This window comes from Anopheles bellator, chromosome 1 (genome assembly GCF_943735745.2).
Source record: "Anopheles bellator chromosome 1, idAnoBellAS_SP24_06.2, whole genome shotgun sequence".
NCBI lineage: Eukaryota > Metazoa > Arthropoda > Insecta > Diptera > Culicidae > Anopheles > Anopheles bellator.
The window spans coordinates 19874949-19887863 of NC_071285.1; the positions used below are offsets into that span (position 1 = coordinate 19874949).

Sequence of the window (12915 nt, forward strand, 5' to 3'; positions counted from 1 at the left end):
ACCGTTCAACTTTTACACCTCCTCGGAGATGCTGCAGAAAGTGATGGAGAAACCATTGGAGAAGAAAGCCGGACGGAACTATGGTCCGCCCGGTAGCAAGACTCTAATTTACTTCATCGACGATATGAACATGCCTGAAGTTGACGCTTACGGCACGGTCCAACCGCACACGCTGATCCGACAGCATCTCGATTACAGCCATTGGTACGATCGGAACAAGCTGACGCTAAAAGACATCCACAACTGCCAGTACGTGTCCTGTATGAACCCAACTTCCGGCAGTTTCACCATCAACCCCCGGCTCCAGCGGCACTTCTGTGTGTTCGCGGTGAGCTTCCCGGGCTCCGATGCCGTCACCACGATCTACCACTCGATTTTGGTTCAGCACTTTACGAACGCTGAGCAAAAGTTTAACATAGCTGTAACCAAAATATCACAAAATATCGTCGCAGCAAGTTTGGCATTACACACTAAAGTGGCACAAGTGTTTCTACCGACGGCCATTAAATTCCACTACGTCTTCAATCTGCGCGACCTCACGAACGTCTTTCAGGTTAGAAACCCTACCGATTACGATTATGCCCCCCCAAGCCCAAACGCTCCTGACTGGGGGACACCTTGCCTTTCCGGGTGCTCCTGGGCTCCCGGATTGCAACTCGATTGAACCCGATCCATGCCCTCTTTTTCGTTTCATTTCCCTTCCATCGCGAACGCCGTGGGCTGTCCACCCGGAAAAAAAAAATAAACTAGGGGCTGTTGTTCAGCACCAATGATTGTCTGGTTTCGTCGAGCGATTTCATCCGACTGTGGCTACATGAAACGCAGCGTGTGTACGGCGACAAGCTGTTGGATGACAAGGACATCGACAGCTTCACCAAAATGCAGAACGATCTGGTCAAGAAGTCGTTCGAGGAGATCGACGAGTCGATCGTCTTCGACAAACCGAACATTTATTGTCACTTCGCGGGCGGTATCGGCGAGCCGAAGTACATGCCCATTACCGACTGGGGCGTACTGACGAAGCTTCTGCAAGAGGCCATGATGTCGTACAACGATCTCATTTCCGCCATGAATCTCGTGCTCTTCGAGGACGCCATGATGCACGTCTGCAGGTATGGTACCTCGCCCCGAAGACCTCGCCTCCCCGCCGTGTGGTCAGGTTGGGAAGATGAGTCGCTTGAGCCATCGGCCCCATACCTTACCACAAGCAATTGGCACGCCGTAGACCGACGCACACGCCGTACGATGCGCAGGCAGTAACGATTTTATTCTCACGTCTAGAATCAACCGAATATTGGAGTCGCCCAGAGGTAGCGCACTGCTGGTGGGTGTCGGTGGCAGTGGCAAACAATCCCTGAGTCGATTGGCCGCCTTCATCTCCAGCCTGGAAGTGGCGCAGGTGCAGCTGAAAAAGGGCTACAGTGTCGTTGACTTGAAGGTTTGCTAAACTGTACAAAAAGGCGTAAGCGGCTCTAGCCGATCTCTAGCCTCCCTCTGCCGGTAAGCGAGATAGCTAAGCGGTTTACGTTTTACGGCGGGAAATGCGCGTCAATGGCCCACCGCAGTGAGCCGAAGCGAAGTGGTTTCGAGGTCCGGTTCCCCAGTACGTCGTCCTTAGTACGGATTTAGCTATCGTGTTACCGAGAGGAGGAAGGCACCGCCCCTTAGTCTCGATCGATCTAATATCAGCGTTCTTCCGAACGCTTCTTCTCCTCCTGCCTTTTTTGCGATTGTGTTTCAGAACGAGCTCTCCGGACTGTACCTGAAGGCGGGGATGAAAAACGTCGGTATTATGTTCCTCATGACAGACGCACAGATATCGAACGAAATCTTCCTAGTCATAATCAATGATTTGCTTTCGTCGGGCGAAATTCCCGACCTGTTCCCGGACGACGAGGTCGAGAACATCATATCCGGCGTGCGCAACGAGGTGAAAGGGGCCGGGCTGGTCGATACGCGCGAAAACTGCTGGAAGTTCTTCATCGACCGGGTGCGCCGTCAGCTGAAGGTGGTGCTCTGCTTCTCGCCCGTCGGCACGACGCTGCGTGTGCGCTCCCGGAAGTTTCCCGCCATCATCACGTGTACCCAGATCAACTGGTTCCACGAGTGGCCCCAGGAAGCCCTGATGTCCGTATCGTTGCGGTTCTTACAGGAGTTGACGGTTCTGCCCGCCGAATGCAGGGACTCAATTGCGCGCTTCATGGCGTACGTGCACACGTCGGTCAACTCGATGTCGAAGGTGTATCTCCAGAACGAGCGCCGTTACAACTACACGACCCCCAAGTCGTACCTGGAGCAGATCAGCCTGTACGACAAGCTGCTGAAGGAGAAGCACGGCGAGCTCCGGAAGAAGGTGGAACGTCTGGAGAATGGGCTGGAGAAGCTGCGGAACACCGCGGATCAGGTGGCGGCCCTGAAGCAGAAGCTGGCCGTGCAGGAAATCGAGCTGAAGGAGAAAAACGACGCGGCGGACGCGCTGATCGAAATCGTCGGTATCGAGACGGAGAAGGTGCAAACGGAGAAGGCGATTGCGGACGAGGAGGAACAGAAGGTGGCCGTCATCGCGGAGGAGGTCGCCAAGAAGCAGCGTGATTGTGAGGAAGATTTGGTCAAAGCTGAGCCAGCTTTGTCCGCAGCTCAGGAGGCCCTGAACACCCTGAACAAGGCCAACCTAACTGAGCTGAAGTCGTTCGGTTCACCGCCGGGTGCAGTGACGAACGTCACTGCCGCTGTCATGGTTCTGCTGGCCCCGAACGGCAAAATTGCGAAGGACCGAAGCTGGAAGTCGGCCAAAATAACGATGGCGAAGGTGGACACTTTCCTCGACTCGCTGATCAACTACGACAAGGAACATATACACCCGGAAATTATCAAAGCCATCCAGCCGTACTTGAAGGACTCCGAGTTCGAGCCGGACTTTGTGCGGTCCAAGTCGGCCGCGGCGGCCGGCCTCTGTGCCTGGGTTATCAATATCATCAAATTCTACGACGTGTACTGCGACGTCGAACCGAAGCGGCGCGCCCTGGCGGCTGCGAACGCCGAGTTGACCGCATCGCAGGAAAAACTGGCCAACATTAAGAAGAAAGTTGCGGTACGTTGGTTGCGGGGCCGCCCACTGAGAGGGTCCTAAACTTTAGTGTTGACAATTAATACTGCCCTCCTTTTTTTTCGTGCCATCTTCTTCGCAGTCGCTAGAGGAACAGCTGGCCAAACTTACGGCGGACTTTGAGAAGGCCACCGCTGACAAGGTACGCTGCCAGCAGGAAGCGGATGCCACGCAGGCAACCATCCAACTGGCCAACCGTCTGGTGGGAGGACTTGCTAGCGAAAATGTCCGCTGGGCAGAAGCTGTTGCAGAGTAATTTGTTTACACCCTGTCGGGGAGCCACCAGCTTACGTTGTGTCTTTCGCAGGTTCATGCAGCAGGCAACCACGCTACCGGGAGACATTCTGCTGGTGACGGCATTCATCTCGTACGTTGGGTGCTTCACCAAGCAGTTCCGGCTGGATATGATGAACAAAATGTGGCTACCGTTTTTGCGTGGACTTGAACCAGCCGTACCCATCACCGATAGTCTTGATCCGCTCCGTTTGCTAACGGATGATACCCAGATAGCCACCTGGCAGAATGAGGGCCTCCCGAGCGATCGCATGTCCATTGAGAATGCGACTATTTTGTCCAACTCCGATCGCTGGCCACTGATGATTGATCCACAGCTGCAAGGCATCAAGTGGATCAAGCAGAAGTATGGTGATACGCTCAAGGTTATTCGTTTGGGGTCCAAGGGTTACTTGGAGGTGCTGGAAAAAGCTCTAGCAAAGGGTAGCACGGTGTTGATTGAGAACATCTCCGAAAATGTCGATCCCGTACTGGATTCCCTGCTTGGGCGTAATCTAATCAAGAAAGGACGGTATGATGTTACCACAGGTGTTTAAGCCATCGGCAAAGATTTAATAAAACTCACGTACTTGTTCTCTGCAGAGCCATTAAAATCGGTGACAAAGAGGTCGAGTATAACCACAAATTTCGGCTCATTCTTCAAACGAAACTGGCCAATCCGCACTACAAACCGGAGATGCAGGCCCAGACCACGTTGATCAATTTCACCGTCACCAGGGATGGTCTGGAGGACCAGTTGCTGGCGGAGGTAGTCAAAGCCGAACGTCCGGACCTCGAGGAGCTGAAGGCGGATTTAACGAAGCAACAGAACGATTTCAAAATCATGCTAAAACGGCTGGAGGATGATTTGCTTTCCCGACTGTCGTCGGCCGGTGGCAACATTCTCGGCGATACGGCACTGGTGGAGAACTTGGAAACGACCAAAAAGACGGCCGCGGAAATCGAGGAAAAAGTGTCCGAGGCTAAGGTTACGTCGAAGGAGATCGACGAAGCCCGGGAACACTATCGGCCGGCTGCGGCCCGGGCCAGCTTGCTGTACTTCATTCTCAACGACCTGAACACCATTAATCCGATTTACCAGTTCTCGCTGAAGGCGTTCAGCGTCGTGTTTCAGAAAGCGATCTCGAAGGCGGACGCCGCCGAAGAGGTGCCGTTGCGCGTTCGAAACCTGATCGATTGTATTTCCTTTTCAGTGTTTCAATACACGACCCGCGGACTGTTTGAGTGCGACAAGCTGATTTTCATGTCCCAAATGACCTTCCAGGTACCGATCACGCCATTTCGCCCATTTGTCAGGGCAATGTCGATGTGCACCGTTTTTATTTGTAGATTCTGTTGATCAACGAAGAAATCACACCGGCCGAGCTGGATTTTCTTTTGCGTTTCCCGATCAAACCGCACGTCACGTCGCCGGTCGATTTTCTTACGAACACCGCCTGGGGCGGTATCTGCAGTTTGGCGTCGAAGGACGAATTTCGTAACCTGGACCGGGACATCGAAACGTCGTCGAAGCGCTGGAAGAAACTCATCGAATCCGAGTGCCCGGAGAAGGAAAAGTTTCCGCAGGAATGGAAAAACAAAACGGCCCTGCAGCGCCTGTGTATGATGCGGGCACTGCGCCCGGATCGGATGACCTACGCCATGACGTGAGTACCGTTGTACTGCCGGGCGGGGTGCTTTATGTGACTCACGGTTTCCACCCACCACGCATCGTTTAGGGATTTCATAGAGGAAAAGCTGGGTGCCCGATACGTCGAGAACCGCACGATGGAGTTTGCCAAGTCGTTCGAGGAAACGAGCCCCTCAACGCCGATATTCTTCATCCTGTCGCCCGGTGTCAATCCGCTGAAGGACGTGGAAACGCTGGGCAAGCACTTGGGCTTCTCGGCTGATAACGGTAACTTCTATAACGTGTCCCTCGGCCAGGGCCAGGAAGTGGTGGCCGAGGCGGCAATGGATAAGGCAGCGTCCAATGGCCACTGGGTGATTTTGCAAAACATTCATCTGGTCAAAAAGTGGCTGCCGGCGCTGGAGAAAAAGCTAGAGTTCTACTCCGAAGGTTCGCATGACAACTATCGTGTTTTTATGAGCGCCGAACCGGCTGCGACGGCTTCGGCCCATATCATTCCCCAGGGCATTCTGGAGTCGTCGATCAAGATCACCAACGAACCCCCGACCGGCATGCAGGCCAACATCCACAAGGCGCTCGATAACTTCACCCAGGAAACGCTGGAAATGTGTGGCAAGGAGGCCGAGTTCAAAGTAATCCTCTTTTCCCTCTGCTACTTCCACGCCGTCGTCGCCGAGAGGCGCAAGTTTGGACCGCAGGGTTGGAACAAAATTTACCCCTTCAACGTGGGCGACCTCAACATTTCCGTGTCCGTGTTGTACAACTATCTCGAAGCGAACACGAAAGTTCCGTGGGAAGATTTGCGCTACCTGTTCGGCGAAATCATGTACGGCGGACACATCACCGACGATTGGGACCGGCGTACGTGCATCACCTACCTGGAGGAACTGATGCAGCCCGATCTGGTGGACGGAGAGCTGTTCCTGGCGCCGGGATTTGCCGCCCCGCCCAACACGGACTACGCCGGCTACCACGCGTACATTGACGAGGCAATGCCACCGGAATCACCTTATCTGTATGGTTTGCACCCAAACGCTGAGATCGGCTTTCTCACGACCACCTCAGAGAATCTATTCCGGACGGTGTTCGAAATGCAACCGCGTGACGCCGGCTCCGGCTCCGGGACGACCGTGACGCGCGAGGACAAGGTGAAGCAGGTGCTGGACGAGATCATGGAGAAGCTGCCGGAGGAGTTTAACATGCCGGAAATCATGGGAAAGGTGGAGGAGCGCACACCGTACGTGATCGTAGCATTCCAAGAGTGCGAACGTATGAACTACCTTACCGGTGAGATTAAGAGAAGCTTGAAAGAACTTGACCTTGGTATGAAGGGCGAACTCACCATCACGTCCGATATGGAAGACCTGGAGAATTCTCTCTTCCTTGATCAGGTGCCTACCGTATGGGCTTCTCGTGCCTACCCTTCGCTGTTAGGCCTCACCGGGTGGTTCGTGGATTTGCTACTTCGACTACGTGAACTCGAGACGTGGTCTGCCGATTTTGTGGTACGCGAGACGCAATCAATCATTGCCAATCGTTCCCGTTGCACTCAAACATACACCCCACCCGGTCTGTTCACCCACAGCTCCCCATTTCCGTGTGGTTGGCCGGATTTTTCAATCCACAGTCGCTGCTAACAGCCATCATGCAGTCCACGGCGAGAAAGAACGAGTTGCCGCTCGACAAGATGTGCCTCCACTGTGACGTGACCAAGAAGCAAAAGGACGACTTTTCAGCTGGACCCAGGGAAGGCGCCTACGTTCACGGTATATTCATGGAGGGAGCGCGCTGGGACACTCAGCAGGGCATCATCATGGAGTCGAAGCTGAAGGAACTCTATCCCCAGATGCCGGTCATAAATATTAGGGTAATGTGCTAACAAAACGCCACCGCTTGCGAACGGGAAGGATTGGTTTCAAACCTAAGCCTGACTAATAAACATTGTTTCTCTCCCCCATTTTGGTTGGCGACTTCACCAGGCACTGACCCAGGACAAGCAGGACCTGCGTAACATGTACGAATGTCCGGTCTATAAGACCCGCACGCGTGGCCCAACATACATTTGGACATTCAATTTGAAAACCAAGGATAAACCAGCCAAATGGACGCTCGCTGGTGTTGCTTTATTGTTACAAGTTTAAACTGTTTGCCTTTCATTAGCGATTCGATTAGCAGGACTTTTATATAATAGAGAATGAACGTGTGTTTTGTTGCACCATACGCAAGTACAAAAGCCCCCTACGGACATTTTCAGTCTTTAATTTGGTAGGGTTTCGTTTGGTTCCCCAATGGCATAATAAACACCAGCACCCGTAGGCACTAGGCAACGTTGTGTTTCTGAGTTGTTGACCGTTTGTTGCTATTGTTGTTTCAGAATTACTCCAACAGAACCTTGCCCCCTGAACGTTCTATATTAAAAATTCCCAACAACCTTCGGAACGGACTATAATTTCGTACATGGAAATTATAGCCCGTTATTACCGCGAACCAATTTCGCAGTTTATTTAGCGAACTCAGATGGACGCCTGTGGGGGTTCGAAAATGCCAGATATGCCTACAGTATAATGCGTAGATAATAACAAATTTCTTTCAAATATGTAGTGCCTATCTGCGATACAACGTAATTGTATTTGCAAATTGCTTTGATTTGCAAGCATAGCATAACTTTTATTACACTAATTCTGACTTATCAAACCCCATTTAGGGCTATTTTTCTACGAGAATGATGTTTTGTGTGGCTCCTGAAATAAGAATAGTTCCCTCTGCCCCATTTGTGGTGATAGTTTGTGGTAAATCAGTGAGAAAGGATCCATCGGAAAGGACATCGAAAACGGTCGAGTTTTCTAAGGCACTTTGTGCAACGGAAGGCATCACAAGGATACCACCACCCGAAGACTGCGGGTACATGAAGGTGGTGTGGTGATGGGTTTCCTGACTTTCCTGACTAACCGCAATCTTGGTTCCGGAAGACGAAGCATCGGCCAAGCTTGTATGCGTTCGTGTTGTCGGTGTGGCTAACATTTCCTTAGCTCTCAACATATCGGCCACCGTAGGTTGATGGGTGAGCGTGTGCCGACTGAAAGACTTTTTATCGGCGTACTTCTGACCACACGCATCACAGCTGTACGGTTTTTCGCCCGTGTGCGTTCGCATGTGTATCTGTAGATGCCGCTGGCGGATGAATCCTTTCGCACAAACGGTACAAACATGCTTCTTATCGGCCCGATGCACCATCAAATGCCCATAGTAGGTCGAGGCGGTTTTAAACGATTTTCCGCAGGTTTTGCACACGTACGGCCTGGCCCCGGTGTGCGTGTTCTGGTGATCTTCAAAATCCCGCAACTGGCATATCCGAATGCCACAGTAACTGCACTGGTACCTCCGGTCATGTTGGCGTTTGTGCGAGTGATATCGAACGGCGGAGTCGAACTTGAGATCACACTCCTTGCAGTGGAAGACCCTGGGCGTTCGTGATACTCTACTGCTTCGCTTACCTGTGCTGGACATGTTTGGCACGTGCGATTGTTGGTGTCTCTTAAGTCCTGCATTCAACCGGAATCGTTCCCCGCAAACGGTGCACTCGAACGGGCGCTCTAAGCTGTGATAGCGGCGGATGTGCTCGATGAGATTCGATCGCCTATTAAACGATGCAGCACAGAACGCACATTGGTTTGGTTTTTCGCCCGTGTGCGTACGCATGTGGGCCTTTACTTCGTACGCGGAAGATAGTGTTCGACCGCAAAGTTTGCACCGCAATGCCTCCGGATCGTCGTGGATCTTGCGGTGATACTGATAGCTGCGCTTTGAAGAAAACACCCGCTGACACACGTCGCAAGTTATGTTTACCGCTCCGCCGTGCTTGATTTCTTCGTGTAGACTGCGGGCACCGTAGCTATTGAAGCGAACGTCACAGAAACGACACTTTAACGGTTTTCGGTGCATGAGGAAATGTTTGTTTAGCGACGCTAAGGTTTTGATGGTGATTTTTCCTCGCACGCAGAGCTCACAGTGGTATGGCAGCATCGACAGGTGTGTTGGCATATGCTGATCGCGATCCTCTAACGTCTCATGCTCGACGTCGCACACAAAGCATTTATTTTTCGTATTCCGCAACTCGCGCATAATGGAAAAGGTCGACTTGTAATTGGAAGAATTTTTCTGCCCATAAGCGCGCAGTTGAGGTTGGTCCTCTAACTCAGTTTCAGAACATTCTCCCCCATCGATATCCAAAAAGTGATCATCAAGCTCAACGGTGTGCAAATTTTGCTCAACATCTTGTTCTTCGATCTCCAATTCTATGGTTCTACTCGTCGTAGTTTTCTCATTATCGAAGGCCTCTAAATCATGTTTGGCTCCTTCCCCGTCGATTGGGTCTTCTAAGTGTTCTTCGTGAGACACCAAGTCAAGTTGGTCGTTCTCCAACGATTCTTCAGTCTGATCCGGCGAATAAGGGTGTAGCTTTCCCGCTGCTTGCTCGCTGATGTCATCATATTTGTTCATAATGGTCTCCAACTGCGACCAACGTAGAAGCTTATCGTCTAGCCCAAGAATCCATCGAAGCTGCTCGGCCCTTTGCTCTTCCTCAGAGAGGAATAATCGTATCTTTAAGTCGCGGTACACCTGAAGACTATTTCCCACTTGTATGGGAAGGTGATCTTCCCTCACGATCACCGTGAACAGATGAACAACATCAGGACTCAACAGTAGCATCCACTTGCAATGCTGGAGTTTCTCGTTCACGTGATCCTTGAAGTTTTCAAAACTTATTATGAAATCTTCCAGGACGTGTTCGGCAGAAGATATCGTATACGCCTTATCACAACCATCAATCTGTGGGCATTCGATTTCACTTGATTTGGTAGTCCTTCCTCCTCTGGATTTACGTGCCAATTTTGATTGAACGTTCGTTAAGTTATCACCGAATAACGATGGCACTGCACTCTGCTTTAGTTTCGCGGGCTTATCGTACTTGAGAATATCTTCCGGTTTGAAGTGATTGATGCAAATGCACGCCTCTTTGGAAGGAGTCCAGTTTGTTTTTGGCACGGCCTTTATCCAACGTTCTCTTAGTATGGGATCGCGCGGAAACTTGAACGTACTAATACCGGCATGTCCCCTTTTAATGATGGCATCGTAGCGGGAACAGCAACGCGGAACGCAGCACTTTCTTCCCATTGCGAGGGCCGAAAATCTCACTCTTTTCACATTCGCATATTCGCATACCGGTTAACTGAGATGTTTTTGAGATTATGCAGCGAACGAACTTCTTTGTTTGTTTACAACTGATTGACGTTCGCTGTCTCATGAGCAGGGTTGCCAGTTTTAGCCAACTTTTGCTACACATGTTACGGACAGTTTTAAAAACGAAAAATCTACGCTCGATGATGAAATCTGTACAAGCTTGAAGCTGTAATCAAATAAATTATTATTCTTTAAAATCAAGATGTAATAACTCGACACTTTCAGATGATTCGGTTGTCTACATTTGGAGTAGCCTATTTTGTATTGTAAACGCGGTAGCACATACCGGCAACAACAAAACAATCCGTCAATATTTTTCGTACCTTCAGTACGGTCGGCAAAAATTGGTTGTATGTAGATAAGTTTATGAAAATTTCATGTCCAAGAGCAAATCGAAGGATCCGTGTAAGCCAGCAGCTTGTCGAATACAGACTTGTTTGAAAGGTATGCCCAATCTATGAATGCTTAATGTTAACAAGCAACAGGAAAATCTTACGTAACTGATTTATGCCTTTCCATCCGCAGAGCACAGCTTCGACGAGGTAAAGTGCTACGATGTCATCGAAGAAATGCGCCAGTGCTGTCTGAAGTGGCACAAAGTGTCGCTTTGCTGTTCCGGAATACAACTGGACCGAGACTATAAAGCGGAAAAGGAAGCGGCGGAAAGAGAGAGAAGTAAACAAACGAACAACTAGGCAATGTCTACCGATTCTCGTCGCCCGTTACGAGTTCCCAAGCGCAATTGGATTCAAAGAAATCCCCGTTTGTTCAGCAACCTTGTGACCGGTACCGCTTTGCTGATCTTTTTCTCAAAACCATTATACGACGCGTTTATCGCGGAGCCAACACCGAGTGCCGGGCCACCGCGTGAAATCCGTTCCCTGCGTATCGGGCCAAAGTAGTCTGCGGTTCATCAGAAATCTCTTCTGCAAGTCTCGCGGAAATGGAATCAGTGAAACGTGCTAACCAACGGCTCCGTAACTATCCTCTGCTGATGGCTAAGTGTTCGGTAGCGGCGGCTGCCTACGCCACGTGCGTTACGACCGATCTTAATGTGGCCCATCGGTCTTGCGATAAAGAGTTCCACAACTTCAAAGAGTGCATGAGAAAAGCCGCTATCGATATGAAAACAAAACTATAGATAGAGTGACATCATTGCACTAGAGTAGTTTACCGAGGGCGTGGTAGTACTAGTCCGGATACCGTCGACAGGGACAATAAACGTAAAAAGTCACCATCGCAGTGTGCTGCAGCAATGACGTTCAAGAAGCATCTCATCATCAGCACGGTCGTGCGAGTCTTTCTAATATACTACGGCGAGGTGCAGGATAGTTTATCGGACGTCCAGTACACCGATGTGGATTACCGAGTGGTCACCGATGCCGCGAACCATGTGCTCTCGTTTGGTTCGCCCTTTAAACGACACACCTATCGATATACACCACTGCTCGCGTACCTCGTGATCCCAAATCTGTTGATCCATCCGAGTTTCGGCAAGTTCGTTTTCTCCCTCTTCGACATCTTTATCGGAGTGTTGATCAAATGGATCTTACTAAACTGCTATCGCAGCAACAAAATATCAATCGAGACAAAGCTGCTCAAGCTGGAAACGTTAAACAATCGCAATAAGTACTTGATCAAGCGTAAAAATGAAATTCTCAACAGCAACAATGAAGCGTTGCCTCAGAAGTACATTCGCATGGCGGAACTCAGTGCTTATTGCTGGTTGTATAATCCGCTCACCATGATCATCGCCACTCGGGGCAACGGTGACTGCGTATCGTGCTCCCTGGTACTGCTGTCGATCTACTTTTTCCTAAAAAATGGCCAATCGAATCTGCAGCATTTCATCTCCGGCTTCTTTCTCGGCTTGTCCATTCATTTCCGGCTGTACCCGCTGGGATTTTGTCTCGCGTTCTATTTGGCAACTCTAAGCAAGCCTCCGGCAACGTTGAAAGACTATTTGCGCGCTGTTCTTCAACCGAACACACATCAGATTGCTCTCGTGTTGGGGACGGCGGTGGCGCTGGTCACCGCCACGGCGCTCTTTTACTGGCTCTATGGCTACCAGTTCCTGTACGAATCGGTGCTTTACCATCTTGTGCGGAAGGACACTCGGCACAACTTTTCGCTCTACTTTTATCTGCAATATCTTAGTTCGACGTTCGAAGTGACGGTCCTAGAAAAGCTTTTGACCTTCTTACCGCAGCTGATACTGATCCTGATGCTTACCGTCCGCTATGGACAGCATCGCCAAACGCTCGCTTTCGGTTTATTTGCCATAGCGTTCGTAATGGTCACCTACAATCCGGTAGTCACATCGCAGTACTTTGTCTGGTTCCTGTCACTGTTGCCGCTGTGTGTAAAGAATTTTAAAAATATAGGAATCCGGAAAGCGGTTTTCATACCGGTGATGTGGTTCATTTCGCAAGGCGGTTGGTTGCTTCCAGCCTACCTTTTAGAGTTCAAAGGCTGGAACACGTTCGAATTTATCTGGATACAAAGCATAGTGTTTTTCTTTTCCAACATTTTGATTCTTCAGATGCTTATCAGTAACTACGAAATTGCTTACAACTATAAGGTAGATTAGATGATAGACTCACGCACACCGCACGATTGAAAAATTTGTAAATAAAGATTTTTC

The 12915-nt window shown here is 50.4% G+C and overlaps 5 protein-coding genes across 5 annotated transcripts in view; 4 read left to right on the top strand and 1 right to left on the bottom strand.

Moving 5' to 3' along the window:
• LOC131216058 (dynein beta chain, ciliary) overlaps positions 1-7171 on the top strand; it is a 28652-nt gene extending 21481 nt beyond the window's left edge. The window contains exons 16-26 of the mRNA XM_058210457.1: positions 1-553; positions 751-1112; positions 1282-1438; positions 1742-3091; positions 3189-3358; positions 3414-3911; positions 3983-4664; positions 4730-5046; positions 5119-6535; positions 6616-6897; positions 7010-7171. The exon at positions 1-553 is cut by the window's left edge and continues 624 nt beyond it. Coding sequence (XP_058066440.1) covers positions 1-553; positions 751-1112; positions 1282-1438; positions 1742-3091; positions 3189-3358; positions 3414-3911; positions 3983-4664; positions 4730-5046; positions 5119-6535; positions 6616-6897; positions 7010-7171 — 5950 coding nt within the window. The remainder of the gene's footprint in view (positions 554-750; positions 1113-1281; positions 1439-1741; positions 3092-3188; positions 3359-3413; positions 3912-3982; positions 4665-4729; positions 5047-5118; positions 6536-6615; positions 6898-7009) is intronic.
• Positions 7172-7736: 565 nt separating this feature from the next.
• On the bottom strand, positions 7737-10205 carry LOC131215180 (zinc finger protein 774-like). Its single transcript, XM_058209566.1, has one exon. The coding sequence runs from the start codon at positions 10203-10205 to the stop codon at positions 7737-7739; it is 2469 nt and encodes an 822-aa protein (XP_058065549.1).
• A 385-nt stretch (positions 10206-10590) lies between these two features.
• Positions 10591-11101, top strand: LOC131216061 (cx9C motif-containing protein 4). The gene is made up of 2 exons (XM_058210460.1): positions 10591-10715; positions 10797-11101. Exons 1-2 carry the CDS (start codon positions 10649-10651, stop codon positions 10964-10966), a joined length of 237 nt encoding a protein of 78 aa, XP_058066443.1. The 5' UTR covers positions 10591-10648; the 3' UTR covers positions 10967-11101.
• On the top strand, positions 11080-11539 carry LOC131216062 (uncharacterized). Its single transcript, XM_058210461.1, has one exon. The coding sequence runs from the start codon at positions 11215-11217 to the stop codon at positions 11410-11412; it is 198 nt and encodes a 65-aa protein (XP_058066444.1). The 5' UTR covers positions 11080-11214; the 3' UTR covers positions 11413-11539.
• On the top strand, positions 11381-12909 carry LOC131216060 (GPI mannosyltransferase 1). Its single transcript, XM_058210459.1, has one exon. It carries the CDS (start codon positions 11527-11529, stop codon positions 12859-12861), a length of 1335 nt encoding a protein of 444 aa, XP_058066442.1. The 5' UTR covers positions 11381-11526; the 3' UTR covers positions 12862-12909.
• Positions 12910-12915: the final 6 nt, after the last annotated feature.

Coding starts and splice junctions, on each gene's coding strand:
- LOC131215180 (XM_058209566.1), bottom strand. CDS start 10,205: ATGGGAAGAAAGTGCTGCGTTCCGCGTTGCTGTTCCCGCTACGATGCC.
- LOC131216061 (XM_058210460.1), top strand. CDS start 10,649: ATGTCCAAGAGCAAATCGAAGGATCCGTGTAAGCCAGCAGCTTGTCGA. Junction 10,716..10,796: donor AATACAGACTTGTTTGAAAG/GTATGCCCAATC, acceptor TTCCATCCGCAG/AGCACAGCTTCGACGAGGTA.
- LOC131216062 (XM_058210461.1), top strand. CDS start 11,215: ATGGAATCAGTGAAACGTGCTAACCAACGGCTCCGTAACTATCCTCTG.
- LOC131216060 (XM_058210459.1), top strand. CDS start 11,527: ATGACGTTCAAGAAGCATCTCATCATCAGCACGGTCGTGCGAGTCTTT.